Source organism: Cervus elaphus, chromosome 20 (assembly GCF_910594005.1).
Source record: "Cervus elaphus chromosome 20, mCerEla1.1, whole genome shotgun sequence".
In the NCBI taxonomy this organism is placed as follows: domain Eukaryota; kingdom Metazoa; phylum Chordata; class Mammalia; order Artiodactyla; family Cervidae; genus Cervus; species Cervus elaphus.
The window spans coordinates 124,815,771-124,843,677 of NC_057834.1; the positions used below are offsets into that span (position 1 = coordinate 124,815,771).

At 54.8% G+C, this 27,907-nt stretch overlaps 1 protein-coding gene across 2 annotated transcripts; it reads left to right on the top strand.

The window, feature by feature from the left end:
• Nucleotides 1-410: 410 nt before the first annotated feature.
• Nucleotides 411-27,907, top strand: EDN2 (endothelin 2). 2 transcript variants are annotated; one of them, XM_043877711.1, is made up of 5 exons: nt 411-747; nt 22,357-22,519; nt 24,004-24,126; nt 25,193-25,291; nt 27,095-27,906. In XM_043877711.1, exons 1-5 carry the CDS (start codon nt 666-668, stop codon nt 27,186-27,188), a joined length of 561 nt encoding a protein of 186 aa, XP_043733646.1. In that variant the 5' UTR covers nt 411-665; the 3' UTR covers nt 27,189-27,906. The 2 variants fall into 2 exon arrangements, with proteins under 2 accessions (XP_043733646.1, XP_043733647.1); XM_043877712.1 differs by lacking the exon at nt 411-747 and adding an exon at nt 21,750-22,006 and having other exon boundaries at nt 27,095-27,907.

A 27,907-nucleotide genomic window follows, 5' to 3' on the forward strand; every position in this document is an offset into this window, starting at 1 on the left:
ATCACAGCCTCAGCCACTTTACAGAGACCCAGCTACCAACCTCCCCCTTTTATAAATGAGAAAGCTGATGTCCAGAGCCGGGAAGAGCTTGGCCCAAGGCCAGAGCTAGGATTCCCGAACCCTCAGCTGAGCCACCTGGACCACTCCGCCCACCCCTGCTTACCCCAGGCCCAGGTTCACCTGCCCAGCTCTGCCTTTTTAGGAAAGGAAAAGAGCAGCCCTGGTGGTGGGCAGGCGGGTGGGCAGGCGGCCATGCTAATCCACTAGCTCCCGGCGGCTCTGGTTACCGTGGTTTGGGGCCCGGGCAGCCCTGGCTGGGAGTGCCAGCCCAGCCAATCGGTGCTGCCGCTGAGCTACTCTGCCAGAGCCATACAAGGCTTTGCTGCAGCCCTATCTCGAGCCACCACAGGGCAGCCCCAGCGTCGGCAGCCGCCCCGCCCGGGAGCCTGCCAGCCCGGCACGTCCTCGGACTCTGCCTAATCCAACCTGGAAGCAGGCAGAGCTGCGGTGCACGTGCACCTGGCCCAGGGTTCCCCAAGGTCAGGAAGGTAGCACCGCCAGGGCAGAGGCCAGAATCGGGGCAAAGACCTAGCCGGCCATCATCCTGGCTGGGGTCGGGGATGGAGCCCAGGTCTGGTCCAGGCTGAGCTATATCTCTTCGTAAGATGCTCTTCTGTTCCCATCATCCCTTTGGCCTGACTGACTGCTTGTCCTTCCCCATTTGCCGTGGAGACGGGGCTCAGCGCAGTGAGTATCTGGTCCCTTCTGAGGTCTTCTCAGGGTCCAAGTCCCAACTCATTTAATCCATCTGGGGTCTAAGGCTGCGTGCACCTCTCAGAATTGGGGCATCCATGACCAAGTGCATGTTGTGAGAGTCAGGCACATACAGCCCCCCTTGTGGTCTTTTGTGGGTCCACTGTCACTGCCATGGACCTGGGCCTTGGATGATGGAAGCAGGTGGGGACCGGTGACCCCTGCCCCGTGGAGCCCCTCCCATCTGCCAGTGCAGAACACTTGAGTGTTATGAATTCACAGGACCCCTGAGGAGTGGAAACTATTGGCCCTGTTTGGCAAGCAAGGAAATCAAGTCCCAGAGAGGTTATTTGTCTGAAATCAGAGTGCCAGGATTCAGCCCCAGAATGGTCTGACTCTAGACCTCTAGAAATTTCAGATCCTGGAGGGACCAGGGGCTGCCATTTACACTGAAGTATGAATGGAGGAGAGAACATCATTGTCTGAGATAAGAGGACCCTTTCTTTAAAATATGTATCTTTTTATTCTTTCTTTATTTTTGGCTGTATTGGGTCTCCGTTGCTGTGCACAGGATTTCTCTGGTTGTGACGAGTGGGGGCTGCTCTTCGTTGTGGGGCATGGGCTTCTCATTGCGCTGGCTTCTCTTGTTGTGGAGCATGGGCTCTAGAGCACACGAGTTTCAGTAGTTGTGGTGCCCAGGCCCAGTTGCCCTGCAGCATACAGAATCTTCCCGGACCAGGGGTCCAACCTGTGCCCCCTGCACTGGCAGGCAGATTCCCAACCGCTGGACCACCAGGGAAGTCCAAGGGGGCCCTTTGTTCCTGAGTTGGGTAGGGCTTTCCCAGGCCCCCAGTGCACGGCCATTGCCCAGGCCCTGGTCAGGGTTGCCCACGCATGCAGTGGCTGCCGCAGAGCTTCCCAGGCCACCATTGTCAATTAGATTCATCACGGAAGTCACTGGGTTCCAACATCTTTATGTGTCCTACGTGGGCCAAGCCAAGCTCAACGCCAAGACTGCGGTACTCCCCAGGGCCACCCGGCAGGTGAGAGAAACGTGCCGGCCTGGGGGGTGGCAGGCCAGGCTGGCATCAGCCTCTGTTTGCTCACCCAAGAAAGGAAGAGATAAATATAGACACAGGATTACTCAGACACAGCCTGGGAAAACCGGCTCCGAACCTCGACTTCAGCCCTGGCCCGGTCTCACCTTCACCCGCCTGCCCCCTCCGTGTCTGCTGCCAGGCCTGCCCCACCTGTTCCCAGGGCGCCCTGCCTGCAAACTTCAGGACAGCCCTTCCTGCCTGCCCTCTGGGGGCGGGGCAGAAACAGGCCCAGAGAGAGCAGGGCACCTGCCTCACATCCCACAGCAGGTTAGGAGCTGGTGACGCTAGGGCGGCACTGGGGGAGTCAATTTATCAGGCCCAGGCACTACACCAGCCCAGACTCAGTTTCCATATTTGTGAGACGGGGACCTGGTACCCCCGGCCCTCAACTCCCTTGAGCCTGCATGTAGGGTAGGGTTGGAGACCACCCAGCAGAAAGGGGATGAAGCTGGCGGCTCAAACACTAGGAAATGCTGGCCCGAGCCACACATGTAGGGCTTCAGCACTGGGACTCTGGAGCCAAATTGCCTGGGCTCAATATCCCCCTCCACCATTTTCAGCCATGAGATTTGGGGCAAGTTTCTTAACATGTTGGCACCACAATTTCCTCACCTCTAGTATGAGAATAATAAGAATTATTATTCTATATAATAAATATTATATACAGTATTATTTGAGCTTCCCTGGGTGGCTCAATGGTAAAGAATCCACCTGCTAATACATGAGACATGAGTTCGATCCCCGAGTCAGGAAGATCACCTGGAGAAGGAAATGGCAACCCACTCCAGTATTCTTGTGCTTAGGCGCTCATTTGTGTCCGACTCTTTGCAACCCTTTTGACTATAGTCCACCAGGCTCCTCTGTCCATGGAATTTTGGGGGCAAGAATACTGGAGTGGGTTGCCATTTCCTCCTCCAGGGGATCTTCCTGAACCAGAGATTGTATCATGTCTCTTGCGTTTCCTGCATTGGCAGGTGGGTTCTTTAGCACTACTGAGCAACCAGGGAAGCCCAAATAATACTGTTTATAATACTAAAATCCCATGGACAGAGGAGCCTAGTGGACTATAGTCGATGGAGTCACAAAGAGTTGAACACAAGTGTGATGTTATATGTATGTACATATAGACATGTGTGTCTACCCACATTTGGGTTTCCCAGGTGACGCTAGTGGTAAAGAATCTGTCTGCCAATGCAAGAGACATAAGAGATGCAGGTTCAGTTCCCTGGGTGGGGAAGACGCTCTGGAGGAGGGAATGGCAACCCACTCCAGTATTCTTGCTGGATAATCCAATGGACAAAGGAGCCTGGTGGGCTATAGTCCATAGGGTCATAAAGAATCAGACACGACTGAAGTGACTTACCAGGCATAATCCCATGGACAGTGGAGCCTGGCGAGCTACAGTCCACAGGGTCACAAAGAGTCGGAAACGACTTAGTGACTGAGCACACAGCCACATCGTATTATTTACATACAGTTATAGTAATAATAGCCTAATAATAATACCAACCTCTCAGAGTGTTGGGGCGGATTAGGTGAGATTAGTACAAAGCATTTACCCAGGGCCTGACACAGAGCAATGACTTCACGTGCATATTTATTATGTTTCAGCCACTGGAGCAGGTGGGGGCCTGGGTACAAGAGGCATGGGTGGGCGTCTCAAAGTCTACTGCCCTCCAAGGGAAGAGTTCAGCCCTGAGCTGTACGGTGCATTGGTCTCTCCTGTGCTATGACCCCTGCAGCAGTTCCCTGGCCTCCCTGCTCTGCCTGAAAGCGTCAAGAGTCAGGCAGACATGGATTTGAAGGTTGGCTCCACCACTTACGGGCTTCCCTTGTAGCTCAGGTGGTAAAGAATCTGCCTGCAATATGGGAGACCTGGGTTTGAAGCCTGGGTTGGGGAGATCCCTTGGAGAAGGGAAAGGCTACCCACTCCAGCATTCTGGCCTGGAGAATTCCATGGGCTATAAGAGTTGGACACAACCGAGTGACTTTCAGTTTTCCACCACTTACAGACTGTGTGACCTTGGGCAAGTAACTGGCCCTCTCCAAGCCTCAGACTCCACTTTCATCCCTCCTGGGATTGGTGTGTGGGTTAAATAGGGGAACTCTCAGCTCAGCCAGGCTAATGGACTCTATGCTTGAGCTCACCCTGAGCCCCTACTCTTGTTTCCTCCAGTTTCTCTCAGTGGCTATGAGCTGAGCCCAGGAGAGGCCACTTCTGGGTGCATGACCCTCACACATGCAAGGGCTCTCACTTATGGGAAACACACACCAACTCCCACATCATGCATGAGCTCATGTCCCTGCCCATGGGTCCCTGAGGCCACGGGGATCCGCAAGTTCCCCCTGAACTCCTCATGCACTCATGCATATCCACACAGGTGTCCGTGCCCCTTCTCCACATTCCTGCACACACACATGCATGCATACATGGACACACAGGGCACAGCTATGCGCGAGCTCAGCGAGGCCGGTGCCCACAGGTGTGACCTTGCACACCTACCAGCACGCACGCTCCCACAGTCAGTGGTGTCCTAGCCCGGCCTGGCCCTGAAGTGGCCGTCTTCACAGCAGAGGAATGCAGACAGCTGGGGATGCTCTGCCAGCAGACGTGAGGGAGAGGCCCAGGGGAAACCACACGGGCAGGAATCCAGGCAGGCGTTCCAGGCCGAGGTGGAGCCCTAGGGTGCCAGGAAGTGCAGGGGGGCACGTGCAGACACTAACATGCTCCAGTCTCCTCTCTCATCACCCCGCGTCCTCAGCCTCGGGGACCCAGAGGCCAAAGGGTTGCACAGACCACCGTTCTCCATCCAAGGCAGCTAGCCGGCTCTACCTGCACGGCCTTGCTGCCTGGCAGGGCACTGGGTCTCTGGGCTGCAGTGGCCTGGTCTCAGCTGGAAGGGGTCATTCTTGGCGTGGGGTCTTTCGTCCTCACTGGGGAAGAATCTATGACCACAGAAGAATCTATGAGGAGAATCTATGACCCAGAGGAATCTATGACCACAGAGATCAACAGGAGAGGAGTGGAGTTTTGTTTTGTTTTGTTTTTTTCCTAATTTTTATTAACATATAGTTGCTTTACAATGTTGTATTACTTTTTCTGTACAGCAGAGTGAATCAGCAATATGTATTCACATATCCCCTCTTTTTTGGACTTCCTTCCAATTTAGGTCACCACAGCGCACTGAGTAGGGCTCCCTACTCCCTCCTACTGACGAGTAGATTCCCATTCCGTTCAGTTCAGTTCAGTCGCTCAGTAGTGTCCTCCTCTTTGCGACCCCATGGACTGCAGCACGCCAGGCCTCCCTGTCCGTCACCAACTCCCAGAGCCTACTCAAACCCATGTTCATTGAGTCAGTGATGCCATCCAGCCATCTCACCCTCTGTCGTCCTCTTCTTCTCTTGCTTGCAATCTTTCCCAACATCAGGGTCTTTTCCAATGAGTCAGTTCTTCACATCAGATGGCCAAAGTACTGGAGTCTCAACTTCAACATCAGTCCTTCCAATGAACACCCAAGACTGATCTCCTTTAGGATGGACTGATTGGATCTCCTTGCAGTCCAAGGGACTACCAAGAGTCTTCTCCAACAGCACAGTTCAAAAGCATCAATTCTTCGGTGCTCAGCTTTCTTTATAGTCCAACTCTCACATCCATACATGACTACTGGAAAAACCATAGCCTTGACTAGACAGACCTTTGTTGGCAAAGTAATGTCTCTGCTTTTTAATATGCTATCTAGGTTGGTCATAACTTTCCCTCCAAGGAGTAAGCATCTTTTAATTTCATGGCTGCAGTCACCATCTGCAGTGATTTTGGAGCCCAAGAAGTCTCTCACTGTTTCTACTGTTTCCCCATCTGTTTACCATGAAGTGATGGGACCGGATGCCATGATCTTAGTTTTCTGAATGTTGAGCTTTAAGCCAACTTTTTCACTCTCCTCTTTCACTTTCTTCAAGAGGCTCTTTAGTTCTTCTTCACTTTCTGCCATAAGGGTAGGGTCATCTGCATATCTGAGGTTATTGATATTTCTCCCGGCAATCTTGATTCCAACTTGTGCTTCCTCCAGCCCAGCATTTCTCATGATGTACTCTGCATTAGTTATCTATCTTATACATAGTATCAATAGTGTATATATGTCAATCCCAATCACCCAATTCTTCCCCCAATTCTTTCCCCTTTTGGTGTCCATCTTTTGTTCTCTACATCTGTGTCTCTATTTCTATTTTATAGATGAGATCACCTACACCATTTTTTTTTTTGATTCCACACGTATGTGTTAATATACGATATTTGTTTTTCTGACTTCACTCTGTATGACAGCCTCTAGGCCCATAGTGTCATCATTGGCTCAAGTCAGAGATGACGGAGACAATGTAGAAGTCACCAGAACTCTTCAGGCAGGACTCATACTGACTCAGCAGCCAGTGTATGTTAGGGAAGGCGCTTGCATCTGGCAACTCCCTGAGTGCTTACAAAAGGGCCCCTGCTCCCACATACAGATGGGGACTCTGAGGAGCAGAAGCGGCGTAACCTACCCAGGTCCCCTAGCTGGCCGACTCCAGACACCAGTACCTAACCAGTGGGCCATGCGGCCTCTGCCGAGGGGCATATCTCACACCCTGATGGAGAGGTTTGCAAATGAGGCTGAAACACTGCTGGCACAAGAAAACCACTGTCCCACATGCAGGGATCTCCAGCCCAGGTTGCAGAGAGGGCTCTCCCAGGTCACAGCTACATAGAGACGGCAGGGGGAGGCTGAGAGCCATCCAGGCTTTTGGCCTCTTCTGGCAGCACCCATCCCTGGGGAACCAACTGAAGCTGGGGAACATGTCAGGGTTCCAAGAAATGGCAGGAATGAAGGTGGGACACGGCCTCTGCAAGTTCAGCCCTGGGGTGGAGAGAGGTCATTCTCCATCTTCATATAGAAAACATGGCCTAAGAGGGACAGAGACCAAAGTGTTCCAGAAGAGACCGAGCAGGAAGAGGGGCTGGCAGGGGCCCCAGCGGAGACCTGCCTCCAGTTCCTGAGTCTCTGAGGCCAGGGTGACAAGTGGTGGCCTCCTGTGAAAGGCCCCTGAGCCAACTAGGTCCCTCACCCTCCAGCTCTAGCTATTTGCTGGGTGGAACTGCTGGGGAGGAGCAGGCTAGGCCCTGGTGCTCAGGACCTCATGGATGAGGGAAGGAAGAAGAGAGTCAGAGCTTGAAACAAATCCATCTGGGGGCCTTCCCTATACTCCAGTGGCCACGCTGCCTGTCCCCTGCAGGTTCTGTTTACAGACTTGGCCATTTACTTGCTGGGGAGCGAAAATGGGAAGATGATAGTGCCGTCATGGGAGGACCAGGAGGCAAGTGGCATGCCCAAGGTCACAGAGGGCAGAAGGATTCTGACCTGTCACCACTGCTGCTTCTGGGACAGCCAGAAGTGCACCTTCAAGGTGTCACACCACACTCACCAGGGCTGCCCTGTCAGAAACCTTGAGAGGCCTGGGGAGCCGAGCCTGCCCTCCAACTCTCAGGAAGAAGAGGGACCCAGTCACACTGCCCCTGGGGCAGGTGCCTGCGCCTCTCTGCGCCTCCAGTTCTTCAAACAGCAGCTCCTTCCACTCAAGGCTGTTCTCATCATCCGACGGCATTGCACTTAGATCAAAGCATCGACTGGCACAAAAAGCCTCACGGGCACCCCCCGAAGTTTCCAAAGATTTCTCAAGGCCTCTGCACTCCTTCCCAAGGCACATCTGGACTTGAGACCTCATTGTCCAGCACGGGACTCAGGGGAGGAAAAAAACCAAGAAGCCAGCATCACCCCACTTGTCAGCTGGACAGACCCAGGTCCAGAGAGGGGGAGTGACTTGGGGGAGGCACACAAGGAGGCAGGACTTCTCCCATACCAGCTTCACGTAGAGAACAGGCCCTGGACCCCAGTAGCGTCCCCAGGGGCCCCTGGGGGGTCTCGCTGTGGCTAAGCGACCTCTCCTCCCATCCACCGACCCTGCCCCCAGGGGTTGCTGCCCTGTGCCCCACATAGGGAGCTCCGGCCGCCAGGACCTTTTAGAGTCAGAGCCGCTGAGACCTGGGAAGGGGGCTGGCCTCCCTGAGGTCTCCTGGGGTCCCCAGCCGGGCAGCTAAGACCTGAGTCCCCGGCGGCACGTGGCGGCGCTGCCCGCTCGGTGATGTCAGGCCCGCCGCACCCGGGCCCCAGCACGTTCCTTAGCAGAGCCGGCAGAGCAGAGAACAAAGCGTCCTGCGCATTCCTGCGAGCTGACTCATCGCCTGCACGTAGCGCGCCGCAGCCACAGCCGCTGCTTTGCCCAAAATTGGTCGGGAGGCGGGGCGGGCCAGGCACGGCCGCCTCCAGTCCTCTGCTCACTCACCTGCTCCGCGCTCTCCAGGGGCCCCCTGTCCCAGGATTTCTCGAAACAGGCAGGAAAGCAAGAGGCACTGGGGGACACGTCGGTCCCCGCGATAGCCAGGGCCACCGCATGGGGGTGGGCGCGTAATCGGGCACGGGTGGCAGGCTGGGGATAAGGCGTAGATGCAGGCATTGCGTGTCTTTGAGCCTCAGTTTCCCCCTCTGCAAAATGGGGATGTGCCGGTTACCATTTTAAGCGTTTGATATAAGTTCTTTTCCCACATTCTTACACCAACCCTATGAGGAAATACTGAGGAAATACATCATCATTTTACAGGCAGGGAAACTAAGGCACAGACACTGATTTGCTTGAGGTCAGGTGTGGGCTTCCCTGGGGACTCGGTGGTAAAGAATCTGCCCACGGTGCAGGAGAGGCAGGAGACATGAGTTCAGTTTCTGGGTGGGGAGGATCCTCTGGAGGAGGGCATGGCAACCCGCTCCAGTATTCTCACCTGGAGAATCCATGGACAGAGAGCCTGGTGGGCTACAGTCCAGGGGGTTGCAAAGAGTCAGACACAACCGAGCATGCACCCAGGCACAAGTGCTAGCCAGCTGCAGAGCTATGAATATGAATTGTAAGGTCCCAGAATCTGCATGTATCCCCTATATGCTAAAGTGCGGATTGAAATGTGTGGTGCCCAGCGGGTGTTCTCACTGTGCCCTGACCCTTGGTGGTTGAGCCCAGGTCCCTCACTTCACCTCACTAAACCTCTAATCTCTCACCTGTAAGGTGGGGTGACTGTGAAGGACGCCCTCAAGGGATTGTCAGGGAAATTACACTGAAGGTTCAAGTGTGATCTGTGGAAGAAAAGGCAGATTTGGTTCAACAAGCCTTCAAACCACCCTTGGTCATCTAGGCCATTACCAAAGTACAGAGAGCCTGGGGTAACCAGCCAGGCCTAGCCACACTCGTCTGGGCCTCCCCAGGGGTCTGGGGAGCACGGAGTTGCCTGTGCTCCCTGGGAAAGTGAGGGAGCAGGAGGGTCCCTGCCGTGTTCCCTTTGCCAGCCTGGCCTCTCTCCCCCAACAGCCTGATTTCAGGGAAGGTGGAGTTCTTGGGATCTGTCCTGTGTCAGGGTCAGAGGCTTGCCCTGAGTGTGTAGGAATGAGGTGGCCACCAGGTGGCTTTGTTCTCAGGTTCCAAAATAAACTGGGCAGCTCTTCCCCGAGTTGTGGTGTCTGCCATCTGAGGCTTGTCTGATAGTCCAGAGAAGCCCCTAGAAGGAATTCAACACCCCCACCCCCACCCGAGCCAGGACTGGTTGAGTCCCAGCAGGTCGGGGCCACCACAGCACAGATGCAAATGGCTCCCCTTTGTGTGCTAAGTTGCTCAGTTGTGTCCGACTCTGCAACCCCATGGACTATATGTAGCCATTCAGGCTCCTCTGTCCACAGAACTTTCCAGGTAAGAATACTGGAGTGGGATGCCATTTCCCACACCAGGGTATCTTCCCATTCCAGAGATCGAACCCATGGCTCCTGAATCTCCTGCATTAACAGGAGGATTCTTTACCACTGCACCACCTGGGAAGCCAGGAGGTGACCCCACTTTAAACTCAGAAGAGGTCAGCTCTGGCTGGGTGTGCAAGGCCTGTACCCTGGCCTCCAAGCTCCTTTCATCTCTGGATCCTTCACACGCTTCGCTCCAGCTTCTAGAACATGTCATGCTCTTTCAGGCCTCCCAGCCTTTCCCCACGCCATACCTCTGGCCTGGCATGCCTTCTCCACCTTCATAGCCTCTTTTGGATGCCTCTTCTGCTGGAAAGCCATCCTGACCTTTCAGGCAGAGGCAGGCACTCACTCCTCTGGGGTCCTGTAGCTCTCTGTCTGTCCTCCCCTTTTGGCCAAAGCAAAGCCTGACACAGAACACACACTGGCCCTTATCCCACAGACACTCCCAGGTCCCTATTCCAAGAAAATGCCTTCAAGGGCCCTCTCCTCAAATTCCAGCTGGGACAGAGACCCACAGACCCATCCCAAATCTTGCAGAGCAGCCTCAGTCTGTCCACTGCATGACAACAACAGACACAGCGTTGGGGCCTGAAGACCCTTCTCTTCTGCTTCTGGCTGTGTGGCCTTGGGCAACTTCTGCAGCTTCTCTGAACTTCTCCATTCCCAGGCCCTGCCTTGCCTGCTTCCCAGGCCTGTTCGGAAGATCAAATGAATGAAGGCAGAGAGAATGCTTGGCGCGTGGGCACAGCTCCCCACACAGCTGTCTTATCACCGAGTCATTATTACGGACCTGCCTTGTGCCTGGGGCCTGGGCTCCAAGGCTGGGCAGCAGGCGGGCAGGCAGGCGATGAACTCAGAAGCAGCCGCAGCCCTGGGCTGACTCAGGCTGAGGAGGCACTGGGAGAAGTGGGTGCTTTATGGTCAGCCTGAGCCAGCCCAGCTCTGGCCCTCTCCTCCTACCCCCAGGCGTCACCCAAATCTGAGGCCACAAGGCCTTCCAGGCCCATTCAGGGCCTCTTATCTGGGGAGATAAAGGCCCCCCACCCCTTGGATGGTGGAACCATTCAGATGGCTTCTGTGTGACCTTGGCAACCCTCACCCACTCCGGACCAGCCTTGGGAGTTCTGGGGTGGGGGGCAGGCAGTGACCTCACAAGGCTACCGCTGTGTCTTCCAGGTGCTTAGTGGGGGGACTCCCCCACTGCTTTGGGCCCCAGAGGAATGGTTCCTGTTCTTTCCCTCCCTGATACTGACCTAAGGTGGTGGAACTCCCAGTATCCTCCCTAGAGTCTAGAGTTATTATTTTTATTTGACACACGAGGAAACTGAGGCCCAGAGATCAAAAGGCCCTCAACTAAGGCAGCACAGTCAATAGCCAGGACACAGGCATGCAGCTCTGCCACCAGGGTCTTCAGGGCCCCCCTACTACAGTCCTCCATTCTTCTGTGGCCTCCTGGATGGTGATGGCTGTCTCTCTCTTTCCTTCCCTGGTGGCTCAGAGGGTAAAGAATCGGCCTGCAACGCAGCAGACCTGGGTTCAATCCCTGGGTGGGGAAGGTCCCCTGGAGACAGAAATGGCTACCCACTCCAGTATTCTTGCCTGGAAAATTCCATGACAGAGGAGCCTGGTGAGCTACAATCTATGGAACACAACAAGAGTTGGACACGAATGAGCTACTAACACTCTTTCCCTATACCCTAGGACACTAGCTCTGTGCCAGGGCTTGGACAACAGTCACCAGCTTATGAGATCTTCACATGAATGTAAGACAGAGGAGGAAGTCAAAGCTCAGAGAGCTGGAATAGCTTGGCCTGGTCCCACAGCACAGTTGTGGCGTCTCCCATACCTCTGCCTTGTGCCGTGTAACAGCTGCTTCCCCAGGAGGGTAGGGGCTCGGGGTTCCAGCAACACCAGGCCTCAGGGAACCTGTACGGCAACCCTCTGGTTTCACAGACGCCCCCTGGCTATGGGTGGCCAAACAGGAAGGGTACCCATCCTGCCAAGATGGACCTACCAGGCCCACCTGGGCGCGACGCTCCTTACCGGGCTCAGATGGAAGCGTGAGGTCATTGGACCATCCCCGCTCCCTGTCGGCTCTCGCTGCTGTGACTCAGCCTTGCCTTCCCCAACCCTCCTCCTCCAGGGAACTCCAGCGACGGTCTGACCTGGCCGGGCTGCTCCCGCTACCTGCCCACCCTCTCAGGGCCTCCCACCCTGAGTCATCGCTCACCTCACTACCTGACACAGTGCTCACTGTGTAAACAGACTATTCCCCTCCCCCAAGCTCCCAGGGTTCCGCTCCCTACGGCCCAGGAGCCAGGCTGAGGGATGGGGGCACTTTTCCTGCTGTCCCCAGACTTAAGCCCTGAGGTCGAGCTCCAGAACTTGCTTTCAGGGACTCTCTGGCCTTGACAGGAAAATCTAGAATTGAGATTGAGGCCTCAGGCCAAGGGCTCAGACTGACCTGGGCTCCAATTCAAGCTCCTTCCTTGTTAGATGGGTGACCTTGGACAAGGTACCTCAGTTTTCCCATCTGAAGGAGGACAACAGTAAAACCAGCTTCATCCCATGAAGATTTCCTACAGCATCACTGAGGCCAGGATCCTGCTTAAAAATGCAAGTGGCTCTAGATTCAAATGGTTGTATGGCCTCACATAAGCCACTTTGCCTCTCTCAGCCTCAGGCTCCTTACCTGCAAAATGGGAACAAGAAGAAGAGAGCCTTCCTGCTGTGGTGACTAAATGTGATAAGACATGTAAAAGGTCAAGCCGTGTCTGGCACCTGGGGACCAGACATGGGTAAATGTTTATGTGGATAAACAGTGAAAGTGAAAAGTGAAAGTCAAGTCACTCAGTTGTGTCTGACTCTTTGCGACCCCATGGACTGTAGCCCACCAGGCTCCTCCGTCCATGGGATTCTCCAGGCAATAATACTGGAGTGGGTTGCCATTTCCTTCTCCAGGGGATCTTCCCAACCCAGGGATCAAACCCAGGTGTCCCGCATTGCAGGAAGACACTTTAACCTCTGAGCCACCAGGGAAGACATATGGATCAACTGTTTGTTTATGTGGATAAACAGTAGCTGTAATTAAATCTTAAAGTGACCTGTGTATAACAGATAGCTCATGGGGAGCTCAGCTCAGTGCTCTGGGGTAACCTAGATGGTGGGATGGAGCGGGCAGGCAGAGGGAGAGCCAAGGAGGAGGGGATGTATGTATACGTATAGCTGATTCACTTCACTGTACAGCAGAAATAGCACAACATTGTAAAGCAATTATACCCCAATTAAAAAAAAAAAAAAGAGTGTGCCAGGTGTTAAATGATCCCAGGATGGTTTTAATGAATGATGGGGCGATGGAGAGCAATGGTCTGGCTCTTCGTTGGATGATGGAGTAGCATCAGGGAAGGGCTTCCCAGGTTGGAAAGTTCCGGGGTCCCCTCTGCAGGCTGACCACCCCACTTCCCTCAGTGGGTCCAGAAGGCTCTCTGAAGAGGTCTTTCTGGCTGGGGCTGGCCTCACAGTTTACAGTTACCAGGCCACCCAAGAAGCACTTCATTTTACAGAGGACAAAGTTGATGCTCAGACAGGGAAGGGGCTTGTCTGCAGCCACCCAGCTGGAAGCTGAGCCCAAGCCTGCACCTCCGCGTCCCCCTCTTCCCAGCCTGGGAGCTGCCTCCTGGACTGGGGATGCCCTCACCTCCCAGTCTCAGAGAGCACTCTGGGAGATTCTCAGAGCTTGTCTGGGTACTGGAGACTCTTTATCTTTGTCTCTGTCTTCCCCCGTAATGCTTGAGAGGCAGCTCCTTGGGCCATGGGGACCCAGCAAGCCTGGGCTGGGGCCAGTGGATGAGGAGTGGACCCAGGAGAAAACTTCTGTGATCTCCTCATTTCCATTTCAACCAGTGATGTGTTGAGCATGTGATCTGAATGAAGGAACAGAGGCTGGGGGAGGTCGAATAAGTGAAGGGTGAGGGGATAGAAATAGCCCCGACCCTGGGGTCAAACAGACCTGGATTCAAACCCCAACCATTACATGGCAAGCTCTCTAACTTCTCAGAGTCTGAAGTCGCATCTGAAAACAGACGCATTGACATGCCTCAAAGGGTTATGCTGTAAAGATGAAGTGAGAGCAAAAGTGTACCCAGGCTCTGTAAATAGTTATAGTCAGTAATAATGATGGCTACCACTGATAGAGCTCTCCCTCATTTAATCCTTACACAGCCATGTTACTGTGATTATACCCATTTTACAGGTGAGTGAACTGGAGCTCAAAAAAGGAGGAAAGGGCATGTGTGATGGGGAAGAGGGATTCTGACACCAGAATCAGAGCCCTTAGCTACTAGCCAACCCTCAGAGACATAAAATAAAGCATAGCCAGAGGTGATTATGTGCGTGTGTGCTAAGTTGCTTCAGTCGTGTCCGATTCTTTGTGACACCATGGACTCCTCTGTCCATGGGATTCTCCAGGCAAGAATACTGGAGTGGGTTGCCATGCCCTCCTCTAGGGGATCTTCCCAACCCAGGGAATCGAACCTGCATCTCTTATGTCTCCTGAATTGGCAGGCGAATTCTTTACCACTAGTGCCATCTGCAAAGGTAGCTATGGATGAGAATATTGTGGGTGTTCAGAGATGAGTTAGAGTTCATGTCTTGGATAGAGTTGGGAAGGCTGGCTACAGTCCACGGGGTCGCAAAGAGTCAGACATGACTGAGCATGCATGCACGCACCTGGGGGAGGCAACCTTTGTGATGGGCCTTGAGTTTGGGCAAAATAAATCAACTAAGAATGGGAGGAGGAGGAGAGGCCCGCCTTGCACAGAAGCTGGGAGGCAAGAAGGTGTGCAGTGTATTCAGGAAGTGACAAGCCTCTTGGGCTGGTAGGCTGTGGGCACCCTGGTCAGCATTGGTGGGAAAAGGAAGGAAAGATAGGTCCAAGTCAGGTCCCAAGCAGGCCTGATGCCAGGGTGGGCATTTGGAGTGAACGAGATGCTTCACGCTGACACCAGGCCAGGTCCTGGCTCCAGAAGCCTGGTTTTCATAGGAAGGCAACATTGACCCAAGTCTCAATACCCCTCATGTCTGTTGTGGCATCAGGCACTGTGCCAAGGCAAACGTGGGTGAGTGGAGAAGCCAGGCTGGCCTTGGGCACTTGGAGGGACTGTGTGACCCAGGGCAGTGGAAGGGATGCTCGTGGTGCAGCTGGCTCATGGTGTATGGATGCACACAGCTTCTACTAACATCCCTCCAACACACACATGCGCACATCACTCTTTTGCAGGAGTGTGTCCACACCAAGATGCCCACACACACCCTGCAGCCAGAGGTGAGGGAGGGAGGGATAGCAGAGGCTTGCTGACAGAAACCCCTATGCCAGGCAATGGGCTGAACCTTCCATGGGCTCCGCCACAAAGCCTCCTTGCAGCTATGAAGTAGCATTTTTCTTCTTAGGAGTCTCGGAGGGATGTGACCTCTGACACTCGGGAAAATTAAACAGTGCTATACCCTTAGTCACATGGTTGGTGAGCCCCAAAATGAGAACACAGACTGGTAGCCCCAGCCCTGAGCTCCATCAGGCCCAACACAGTGCTGGGCACTGGGGGTAAGTGGGGGATTGGAGTCTGAGTCACAGGGCTTTGAAGCTGGCAGCCAGAGCAGCGGAGCCTCAGAGATTCCAGGGGTGGGCTGGCCCCTGACTCACCCCCACACCCTGAGCCTGCCCCAGGCAGTGGCTTCAGTTCCTGGCCGCCCTCCTGCCTGCCAGAGCCCAGCGAGGCCCCTCCTGGGTCTTTCATGGCTCAGGATTCCCAGGAGCTGGGCGGGCAGGGCCAAAGCCTTGAGGCAAGGAGGTATCCTAGGCACACCTCTGCTCAGGAATGTAGGCCTAGAGTCACAGTGGGAACCCCGGACCTCACCAGCCTGATGTCAGAGGCAGCTAGGCACTTGGGGCTAGCTGTTAAATGAAGAATGAAATACTGTATTTCTGCATGGCCCGGCCTCCGGGTGGCTCACCCCTTCCCAGAGGGAAGACAGCCGCCTGGTGGGGCCCTGGGTGCGCCCTGGAAAGTATGGGTTCTAGGCAACAGGGTGGGTGTGACTGCAAAATCACCAGCTGCGTGTCTTGGCTGGTGGTAGTGGAGGGAGGAGAAGGCTTGGGTTCCAGCCCCTCCAAGTGCAGGGGCCTCAGAGAGGAGAATGCAGGCATTCTGGATCTCCAGGATCTCTGGTGGGCTGTTCCTTCTCCCCGGACCTCAGTTTCCTCATCTAGGTATAGGCCAAGGGACTTTCCCTCTCTGGCTGCCTGTCTTTTGCTTTTAGAAATTATGTCCAAGCCTTCATCAATAGAGCATTATGAAGATGTTATCAGGCAGAAAATGGGACATAAATGTTCGTCGTAAGTGGTGTCCCTGCAAGGGCAGTTTTGTCTGATGAGATTAAGTCATCTTGTACATTCATTCCAGCTTTGGGCCTGGACCGTGTGCCCAGGCCTGTGTGCTAGGCCCTGGAGTTGGGATTCCAAAGAAGACTGTATCTCAGTGATTTCATCATTTTGGGGGAGAGACCCCTCTCCACCGGAAATAACCAGATGTTTCCAGGACAAGTTTAACATGCCATTCAAAGCTCTTTGACCTTTCCAATATCTCTAACCACATCTGTCATGATGGAGGGTGGATGGGTGAGAGATTGGTTGTATGGATGGAAGGATGGACAAAATGTCAGATAGTGGATAAATGGATGGACCAATAGTAGGAATGATGGATGGAAGGATGGATGGATGGCTGTGGACATGGGAGGTTGAATGGATGGATGGAAGGAGGGATGAATGGATGAGTAGGTGAATAGATGGTGGGGGGAGGCAGGAATCATTGAATGTGTGATTTAGGTTCTTGGTCCCACAGCAGATGAGTATAAGGGAAAAGTTACAGTCCTGCCTCTTGTTCATTGTGTGACCCTGAAGAATTCACTTCTTTAGCTGTAGAGTGAGAATCTTGTCTGGAAAGACCTCACCAATCAAGTGAGAGTCATGAGCCCAGCCTGCATCCCAGGTCTGTTGTGGGTATCCGGTGAAAGTGGTATGGACTGCCCATGCCTACATAACAGTTGTGACTAGTCCTCAGTCAGTGGCCCCGCAGGCACAGGCAATGTGAGGTGTTTTTGCTGTGGGAGTGACGCCCCTCTGTGGATGCAGTATGTTCCTAGGCTTCCCACTTCCTCCAGGCTGCACAGAGTTCTCTGCCTAGTTAGGAGCAAAAGAGGTGACCTCTGCAGAAGCGTTGCTGCGGAGGCTCTCCAGACGCTGTACTTGTCAAGGAGTAATTGATGTGTCCTGTTTGTTATCCATCTTAGGGTAATTAGAACTGGCTCAGCAAGGGGACACCCGGGGCTCAGGATTAGGGCTTTGGAGTTACACAGATCTGCCTTCCAGCCTTGGCTCTGCCACTTCCTAGCTGTCTGACATTGGACAAGGCATGAACCTCAGTTTCCCCATTTATAAAATAGGAATGAATTATAGTACCCACCCCTTAGGTAGGTTATAACAATTAATGGACATAATGTATGTAACCACCTAACATAGAGCTCAGAATATATTAAATCCATGTGTACCCAAGTGCAGAATTGGGCCCTTAGCACTTTGAAGGAAAGTCCAAAACTTCAAGTCTAGAGACCTCCATCTTGAAAGCTCAGTCCCTGGATTAGTTTTCTTATTTCAAAAAGTTCAGTGGGACTCACATTCTTCTTGACAAGTGTGCCTTGACTGAACAGTGTCTGGTTTTGGCTGCAATTCCAGCAGTTCCATGGGCCTTGCTGACCCTGTTCTGATTACCCTTAGGTTAATAGCAGACTGGGCACATGAATTATTCCTTTAAAAGTAGTTCATGTGGGAGCTACAAATCTTTCCAATGGGCTGAGCTGGAGGGAGGAGGAGAATTTAGAAGGGGGTGTCCTCCCAGGGAAGCCGTGAAGATCAGGAGAGCTGGCCCCACAGGACCGAGGCTACTCTTGCAGAGACCCAGTGTGCGGACGATGCCGTGGGTGGTGGCAGGCCCTGCTGGCTCAGGGTAAGCTGTGGCCGATGGCAGGAGGCCCAGACCACCCACCAGAAAGAGGCCCTGAGGCTGAGTGGCCCTAGGCTTGAGGGGGGGCAGTCCTGACCCATAGTCCTGAGGACATAACTTGGGAACAGGTCATTATGGGAATGTCTAAGCTCCCTCAGTCCTGAAATCCCCAACTCAGGCTGGCTCCAGGGCCAAACCCTCCCCAGACCCCTATTCCTTGCAGGGTCCAGACATCCCCCCTGGCCAGCCCCATCTGCCCAGCTGCTCACTCTGCTATGCTGCCTGCATGGTATGTGCCTGCAACTGAGACTCTGTGTCCCTTCCATTGGGGCTGCAAACAAGAGAGCTTCCTGAAACCCGGTGGGGCCAGGTGACAACAGGGAAGTGACTGGTTTTCCGGAAAGTGAAAGAGCAAAGGGTTCCAGGCTGGGAGCAGGAATGATAGCAATGAACTCACAGAGTCTGCAGAGCTTGCATTTTGGGAGCTGGAAACCCAGGGCAGGTTGATTCTGTCTGTCATAGGCTATCTGAGCTGAGCAGGCCCCTCACAGTCGATGGGAAGAGAGAAAAGCTGTCCAGGGAAGCCAAGGAAGGGACAGGCCTTGCCCAAGGTCACACAACATGAATAGCAAAGCTGGGGACAAAGCTGCCCACTGCTACAACACCAGGTAGCTACTCTAGCCCATTCCTGCCCTGTTGGACGTCATCAGAAGGATGTTTAATCTTCACTCTTGTGCTTCCTCCATCCCATGCCACTGGACAACTATTCGATGGGACCAAATTTATCATTCGTACAGGGGTGATCAAAGAAGCTTTGGGGTCCCCAAGAAGGTGGCCTAGGCCCATCCCAGTGTCCCTGCCTTCTTGCTAGTGGGATCCTTCCTGACAGCCCTTCTCAAAGGGACCCAAGGGGGCTCAGCTTGGACCCCTGGGGACTACACTGGTGTGCAGGAAAGGGTAGGTCTGGATTAGTAGCCCAGAGAGCATGTCCAGCCCAGCTCTGTCTTGAGCAAGTTGCTCCTCCTCTTGGACCTCAGTTACCTCATCTGCCCAATGGGAGTGGAAACCAGAGAGAATTTCTAGAAGGCACTTCCTAGCATGGAGTATTTCTTCACCCAAAAATACACCCCAACTGTCCTCTTCTGCCAGCCCGCCCTCCCCACAAATCTCTGCTTCTTGGATTAGGCTGGTGCCAAGCATAAGTGGAGCAAATTATTTTGTGTGCAAAACAATTCCCCCAGCTTCTGACAGGGTGACCTCCCATGAATCCCTGCCCCTCAGTCTGCAGCCTTTACCAGCCCAGACAGGGAGCGGGGCCAGGTGGGGTGAGCAGTGCAGCAGAGCAGCTGGCGGGGGCAGCCGGTAGGAGCCCGAGCAATGGGCTTGAGGGGTCCAGCCAAGTCAGCCAGGAGGCATAGAGGTGACTGTCGGCGCCCAGGCCAAGAGACCTAGGAGGCTAGGGCTGGATATTCTTCTTGTTCTTGTTGTTGCTTAGTTGCTAAGTCATGTCCAACTCTTTTGTGACCCCATGGACTGAAGCCCGCCAGGCTCCTCTGTCCATGGGATTCTCCAGGCAAGAATACTGGAGTGGGTTGCCATTTCCTTCTCCAGGAGATCTTCCCAAACCAGGGATCGAACCCATGTCTCCTGCATTGGCAGGCAGATTCTTTACCACTGAGCCATCTAGGAAGCCCACGGGCCAGGAGCTAAAGGAAATCCATGTGTGTATCGGAGCAGTTGGCTTGTGCAGACAAACCATGCTCATGTCAAAGGCAAGGGAAGAGGGAATAAAGAAAACTGCTGTTTTTAACTCAGCTTAATTTTCTCCACCTGGAAACCAATCTTGCCAGTGAGGTAGTGCTGTTCCCGGAACACTTTCACCCGCTAAGACCTGGGCTCGCTCAGGTTCCCAGGTCCGGCGTCTCCATTTCACAGGAGCCCTGCTTGCCCAGCTCGAGCAGAGGGCAGGAAGGAGGGACACTGGAGTTGGGCACAGCCTCCCGAGCTGACCCTGCGAGGCCGGGCGGCGGCCCCTGTCCTGTCGTCATCCTCCTTTCACAGCAGAGAGGGATCCTGTCTCCTGGTCTCTTTAATTCTTCTATTATGTTTCCCAGACTTGGAGCCTCTGGTTGCCTATTGTCCTCAGCAGGCACTTTACATTTGTGTAAAGATTAGACAGGTTAGAACCTTCGCTCTCACTCCGATGGTCTTTCTCTTTTACTTTCTCAAATCCGAGTTCTTTCTTTCTCGCTGCACTCTGCTTCCTTATTCTCTCTCTCCCTACCTGTCTTTATCAGCCTCCCTGTTTATTTTCTTCCCCTCCCCGACCCCCTCCTTCTCCCCGCTGACCTGCTTTTCCTCTGTCATCTCTTCACAGTTCAGTAGTTTGAATCCTCTTTCTCCCCCCTCCACCACCGCCACCACAACCCTAACCTTGCTTAATTCCATATTTATATTCTCCTGGAGCCTCATAGAAATGACTGAAAGCATTGCTCACCTCATTCCAGAAATAACTCTTCTAAATTCTTAGAGAGGCGCCACACGGGGGAGGGTGGGAGCACTGAACGGGGAGTCACTGTGGTTTACTGGAGAGAACAAGACCCAAGTTCCGCTGTGGACTCTTGCGTACACCAGCTGTGTGACCTTGACCCAGCTGGCCTCCGGTCAGAGTCTCTGTTTTCTCCTGGGGGCCGTGGAGCTGGTACCCAGATGAGAACAGCTGCGTGCGAGGTTGTGAAGGAGAGAGGATGGTGGTGCCCTGCACACACATGCTCTGAAATGTTTCTCCTGCTTCCACTGCAGCCTGAGCCAGTCAGAGGGAAGGAAGCGGGTGCTAACCAGTATCTCCCTCCTTGGTTCTTCTCTTCTCTACAAGGATCACACACACACACACACATGCCCTGGGAAGAAACAATGCTGTTTCTTCACAGTCATCTATTCCTCCCTCCCTAAATGTCTAATGATAAAATCCCAACTGAACACAGGAGGTAAAACTTGGGCTTTAGTGGGCTCCTGAATTTCTCCAGTTCAAATCCAGGCCTTCATTCTTTCACCACCCCCTCCCTCGGACAGCACTCACTCAGAGTCTCCTACTGTGTGCCGGATGGGCTCCAGGGCCGGCCTTCTCTGGAGTTCTGGACCTCGAGATTGTTGGGGAGATAAGCCCAATGTCATGAGTCAGGCATGAGAGCACGGGTTCTGGGAGTTCCGAGAAATGAGAGGGCCTTTCCTCTTGTGCCTGGAGACAGGGTCCCTGAGAAGGAGGGACTCTGAGCCAGCCGAGGGGGAGGAGCAGGATGCTGGCCCCCAGGGAGCCCCTCCATCACTATGCCTTTTTTTCAGAAGGTAAGCCAAGACATCCTGTCCTGGCCAAGATGGGAGGTCTTCCCAGGGGCCTTTGGTGTACATGGCCACAAGCCACCTTTCTGAAAAGGGCTCTGAAGGCCCCTTCTTAGCATCAAAGAAGTCTGTGGGCCACATAGGTTAAGAAGAAGGAAAGAAGGGCACTTCCTGGGGAGGGGGGAGGAGGCGGCTCCAGGCTCCAGGCTGGTCAGAGGTCAGGGGTAAAGTGTGTCCTTCACTGGGGAAAGCAGGCCCAGAGAAGGCTCTGACTCTCCCAAGTCAGCCCAACCTTGAATAGGTCATTTACTTCCACACAGCAGAAGGGACACCCTCCACCTGGTTGGCAGTAGGCAGGCAGCAAAGCAGGGTCTCCTCCAAGGAAAGGGAGGGTTTTGCCCATGGGACCTCTCCATCCCAACGCTGAGTTCTGGGCAAGACCCACAGAGAGTGGGGGAGGGGCTCGGGCATTTGGAGGATGACTTGAGGGGGTCCAGTGGGACGGGGAGGGGTCCCTGGGGACAGCAGGGGAGCCTCAGGACTCCAGGAGGTGCTCCAGGCTCAGAGGGAGCATCCTCCCCCCTTTTTCCGCCCTCATCCTGCCCTCCTCCCTACCACAGAGGCTGGGGCGGGCCGGGCGCCCTGGGAGGAGGCGGTGTCCCTGGCTCCCTGCCCACCGGTGCAGGGCTGGACGGGCAGGGGGCGGAGCCATGCCTGGCGTTATAAGAGGCAGCCAGGGCACCGAGGCAATGAGCTATCGCTCAGCTTGGCAGCAGGACGCTGGCAACAGGCACACTCCGCACTCCAGCCCAGCCTGCGCGCTCCCTCACCGCCATGGTCGCCATGCCCACCGCCTTGTGCTCCATCGCTCTAGCCCTGCTCGTGGCCCTGCACGAAGGTGAGCCCCCCCGGCCTCAGCAGCTGCAGCAGCCCCGAGGCTGTTTGTCTGTGTCTCCTGCTGGGGCTCTGTGCCCTCCAAGCCAGCCGGGCAGCCTTCAGGGGCAGGAGTCAGGCAGCTTGGGGGCTGCAGGAGGCTGTGCTATCAGAAGTGCTGCCGTCCCAGGGCAGCCACGGGTCCTTCCAACCCAGAGCTGCTGGGGCTTCCCCAGACTGGCCCAGGGCTCCTGAGCCCTGAGAATGCCAACTTCCTCAATTATGCAAGAGGAGGAGCCCGGCGGGTCCCCCATCCCAGCTGTGCCAGGCGCCCTGACCCACCTCTCCACTTTTCTCTCCCTCCTGTGCATGCAGGCAAGAGCCAGGCCGCTACCACCCCCACCCCAGAGCAACCAGCGCCTTTGCCCCGGGCCCGAGGCTCCCACCTGCGGACTCGACGTTGCTCCTGCAGCTCCTGGCTCGACAAGGAGTGCGTCTACTTTTGCCACCTGGACATCATCTGGGTGAACACTCCCGGGTGAGCTACTGGAGGGATCCAAGAGGGGTTGCAGGGCGCAGGGATGGGGGATGCTGGCATGCTGAGGAACCCCTGGCACACTGCAGTTCTCCCTTGGAGTGTCGGGCTAATAACAATAGCAGTCAGCTATTGCTTCAGTTCCCACATGGGGGCTGCCTGAGCAAGACAGAGGGCTGTCTCCTGAGAATCCTGACAAAAAGCCTGGTCAGAAAGTGTTGGCTCCGTTTTCCAGATCAGGGAACTGAGGCTCAGAGAAGTTAGGTGCCTTTCCCAAGGTCACACAGGAAGGAGTAAGTGGTAGGTAGGAGGATCCAGCCTAGGTCTGCAGATGCCAGAGCGCACAGCGGCTCTGCCACGCTGCCTCTGCATAATCTCCCAAGAATAATATGATTAATGACAGCACCCATGTCTTGACTGTGCCAGGCCCTATGCCAAGCACTGCTGGTGCCTTATCACCTCGTGAACGCACCCCCCATCCTCCCCGATGAAGCAGGGACTGCTGCTGTCCCCAAATGACAGACAAGAAACCTGCCCCGTGTCACCCGGCAGAGCTGGGGTGGGGTCCCAGTGCTGTCTGTTCTGTCTGCACCCGCACTGCCTCCGGGCCACTGCATACTTCAGGTTGAAGTTTCTCTGTGTGTTTGTATTTTTTTTTTTCCTTCTCCAAATTGCAAAAGACAAGAGAAGCCCGGCACGTAAACGTGTGTGGAGCTAATCCGCATCCAAACACTGGCTCAGGGCGGGAACCCTGCCAGTCCCTGCGTGCTGGGTCTACCTGGAGCCTCTGCAGCTCCAACCACACCGGCTAAAATTAGCTCGGGCGTCCGAGGTGCTGGTCCGACCGGCCACGGGGCCCTGCCCTTCGCCTGGCCCGCCTCGGACAGACTGAAACTGAAATCGATCTCAGCCAATCTAACAGGCCTGTATACACACACGCACACGTGCAGGTCAGGCACACTCACCATTTTAAAGTCAAAACTCCAAGAGACACTTGTGTCACCCTTCCAGGCAAGCGGTGATGGGATGGAGGCAGCTTAGCTCTGAGCCTGAGTGTTCTCTTCTATGAGAGGGCACTCTCCCCCTTCCTTCCAGACTAGCTGGGGGTCTTCTTTGAGAACAGGGGGACCAGCCTGACTCCATCAGCTCAAATTGCTGCCTGGGAGTGGAGAGGGGCAGGGAGGACAGCTCCCACCCCTCCTCCCCATGCTGAGAGTCTTACTGAGCAGGACTAGGGGGGTTGGGAGGGAAAGAGGCCCAGAGAGGGTAAGGGTCTTGCCCAAGGCTCCCTGGCACGTAAGGAGGAAACTGCAGTGGGAATTCTTGAGGGCAGGAGCTGGTTGCTTTTGCTGCCACCCTGGCGACATGGATGGCTGTCCCAGTGTGCCGTGTGGACAGTCCCAGCTTGCCAATGCCCCTGGTTTATCTAATCCTCTCTCTGTCTCTCTCCACCCTACACCACTACCTTGCTGGCGGCCCGCCCACAGACAGACAGCTCCTTACGGCCTGGGAAACCCGCCAAGACGCCGGCGCCGCTCTCTGCCAAGGCGCTGTGAATGCTACAGTGCCAGGGACCCCGCCTGTGCCACCTTCTGCCATCAAAGGCCCTGGTAAGTGGGCACCCAGCCTGCAAGGGGCCAGAGGTGACTTCTGGCCTGGACCTGCTCTGGAGGGCAGGGCGTCTGGGAGGCCAGCAGTAGTGTAGTGTTAGTCACGCGGTCGTGTCCAACTCTTTGTGATCCCACGGACTGTAGCCTGCCAGGCTCCTCTGTCTATGGGATTCTCCAGGCAAGAATACCGGAGTGAATTGCCATTCCTCCAGGGTGTCTGGGAGGCCAGCAGAGGCGTGGCTAAATGGTGGAGGAGGGGGAGGGGAGCAGGGTCTTGGGGGTCCAGAGGCTGCCCTGGATTGTGGGGCAGCATCCCTTCCTGCAGGGAGCCAGTCACCCTTGAACATTCCCCCCGCCACTACCCCCAGCTCTGAGGGCTTCTGAAAGCATTGTGTCCCCATTCCTGAGCAAGAGGAATTCTCCCTAGGTGACGGCTGAGGCAGCACAGGCCCAGAGAGGAAACGGGACTTGTCCTATCAGGCTACACAGCTAGTCAGACAGAGAACTGGGCCTTCTGCCTTAGTCGCTGGGCTTTGGGTTCCGACCTGAGGCTCGGGGAACTCTGGAGCTTTCTCAGTGGAGAAGCAGTAACTGGAGTTAGGAGGCCATGGCACCATCCCCGAGATGTCACAAAGCCTTTGCCAGTCTCTGAGCTCTCCGGACCTTCCTCCCTCCACACGGAGCATTGGGAAGGCAAACAGTGACGCCATGCTCCCCTACCTCCCGTTCCCATGATGGCGTATGAGAAACTCCTCCCTGGAGACCCCAGCCGTGGCTGCAGCCCTGCCTCAGTTTCCCTGCCGAGGGCCCTGCTTGGCTGCAGGTGGCTAGATTCTGGGAGGCCAGCCACCCTGCTGCCTCTTTCTGAGGCTGAGAACGCATTCCCAGTAGCTCAGTTTTCCTCAGGCCCCACCCCACCTGGGAAAAGAAGGATGCCAGATGCACAGGGTGGAAATGGATCTGCTCCTGAGGGCGGGGCAGGGCGGGGGCTGGGTTGGGCCTGCAGCCAGGTGGCCTTGGGGCCCTGGACAGCCCCCTCACTTGGGCCCTAATGATGTTCACTCAGGACTGAGGCGGTGGCAGTCCCAGTCAGCGGGTCCCCTGCAGCTGTGTTCCAGGATGGCAAGACTCGGGCCACGGCGGGAGAGCTCCTCCAGCGGCTGAGGTGAGGGGCGCCTACACCGATTGAGTGCCTTCTGTATGCCTTGCACATTTCCCTTATTCTCCATATGATGCCTTGGGTCCTTATGGGGCAACCAATAGAAGCTCAGAGAGGTGAAGGTGTTTACCCAAGGTCACAAAGCAAGCTACGGCATCTGGCTGACTCAAGAGCCTGTGTTCTTAACCACTAGGCTCTTTGTTACCGCCAGGCCTGGAAGTGGCCTTTTATTAAGGGTTTCAGGGTTTGCAACTGTGGAAGGTCCCCAGGTGTTCATTCCAGCTGTGTCTGAATCAAGCATCTCCCACATGCTGGGGTCCAAACAGATGCTACCCAGACTGTTCTCTCCCCGGGTCCCAGACCGGACTGTCTCCCTGGTAGCTACAGCATGGCTCATCTCAAGGCTTGGCACCCAGGAGGTGCCCATGAATGTTTGTCCAGCCAAGCTGACTTAAGAACAGAAACCCACAGCCAGTCATGTGGCAGGGTGGCTGAAGGGGCAGCGTCTGAGCTAGAAAGTCCCAGCCCTGCCACGAGCAAGCTTTGTGACCTTGGTCTGCTCACTGACCTTCTCTGTGCTTCTGGTTCCTGTCTGTGAGGCAGGAACAACGGTGCTATCCATCTCACGGGCTCTTATAGGTTAGAGCAGTTGACATACATGAAGAGCCTCAAGAAAGCCCAGGCCCTATGGGAGCTCTGAAGGTTTTAGCCATCCCCAACTTCTGTCCCTGAAGGTTCCTCAGGGCTGCCCAGTGCCGGGGTGCAGCCTAGCCCCTCAGAGGTCCACATCTCTGTGAGGAGGTGGAAACATAGGCAAAAAGACAGGATGATGGGCTGGGCAGCACCCAGGATATACTGAGGAACTGTCTTAAAAACATAAATAAATAAAGTGAAAGTGTTAGTCACTCAGTTGTATCCAACTCTTTGCGACCCCATGGACTATAGCTCACCAGACTCCTCTGTCCATGGGATTCTCCAGGCAAGAAGACTGGAGTGGGTAGCCAATCCCTTCTCCAGGGAATCTTCCCGACCCAGGGATCAAACCGAGGTCTCCCACATTGCAGGCAGATTCTTTATCATCTGAGCCACTAGGGGGGCCCAGGAAATGTCTTAAGATGAAAAAATTCAAGGTAAGGTTTTGCAAGTACTTGACATTCTATAATCAGCAAAGAGGGTTTTTGCCAGTCTGTCCTCAGCCGCACACCATTTCAGGCCTGCGTTTATTTTACAGACCAAGAAAGGGGTTCAGAGAGGTTGAGACCTTTGCCCAAGTTCCCAAAGCTGGGAACCAGCCTCCCAGTTCCCAGGCTAGAATGCCTTAAGCCAGAGTGAGGCCACCTAGACGATGGCAGAGTCCCCACCAGGGTCTCAGCCAGATTCAAAGGACTGCTAGGATCCATACATATCTGGATTGGACCACCTTGATCTGGACCTTGAAGAATGGGAATATTAGGACATGGAGTATGGAGTGAGTGGACGGTCAACAGCCTGAGGAGCTGCAGGGACAGAGGTGTGGAAGTGAGAGGGCAATCAGGGGAAGGCCACTGGGCTGCCCTTGGCCGTCCAGTCACCCTGGTGGCTCTTGATGTGGAACATCAGTTTTGTCAAAGCTCCTTGTGGGCAGAAAAGCTTCTAAACTGCCCCAGCCTCTCCTTGATGTTCAGACCTTGTTTTCAGGGTCAGCTGTGGCCACCCTCTGACCTCCTGGCCATGAATAAGGGATCCAGACCCTATGACCGATGCCTCTCACGGCAACTCTCAAGTGATCTGTATCTCCAGAGATGCTCAATTGACCTCTTTTCATTCCAGGGTTATTTCTGCAACCAAGATCCACTTTGCTAGGCAACAGCAGAAGACGACGAGGGAGACCAGACCTACACACTCCAGGCAGAGGAAGAGATAGCTCTCGACTCTGGGAGAACTTTGGGAAGGAAGCCTGTGTGGATACAGGAGGAGAGGGGCATCCCAGAGCTGGGAGACCTTCCGACCTGTTTCCTGGGCCAGAAAACCCAGCTGCTGGAGCAGGCACAAGCTCTGGCCTCCTTGCCCTGGGGAGGGGGCCTCCCTCAAGGCAGCTCTGTGACACCAGGAAAGCTATCAGGCCTCGGGCTGCAGCGTGGCCTCCCACACTGGTTCCAGTTCCAAGGCCCTGCTGAACGGAATGGCATGCGGAATGTGCTAACCTGGAGGTGTCCTGTCTGGTGGCTGCGAACCAGGAACAGCGTGCAGTGGTGGGCACTCACACCTCAGCCAGCCCCAGAGGCCGAACAAGCCCTCCCAGGGTTGAAGTCCCGGCCGCCTCCCACCCCCCGCCCCCGGTCTGTCCCCTCCAGCCCTCCCTCTCCAGTGTCCTTATTCTCCACTCATACCCTCGGGACACTCTTGGTGAGAAGGGCCTGCACCGCTTCACCTGTCTGTATATAACTTATTTGCTCTAAGAAATTTGATGATTCTGATTATTTATTTTAACGTATTTTTTTAGACTCTCAATTATTTACCTGCGAACTTGTGTTTGTAATAAACAACAAAATGGTGCTCTAGCATTTGGTCTTGGTTGAGCAGGAGGTGGGAGGCGCTTTTCAGGAAGGGGCTGCTTAGAAGTGAAGGGAACAAAGGAACGGG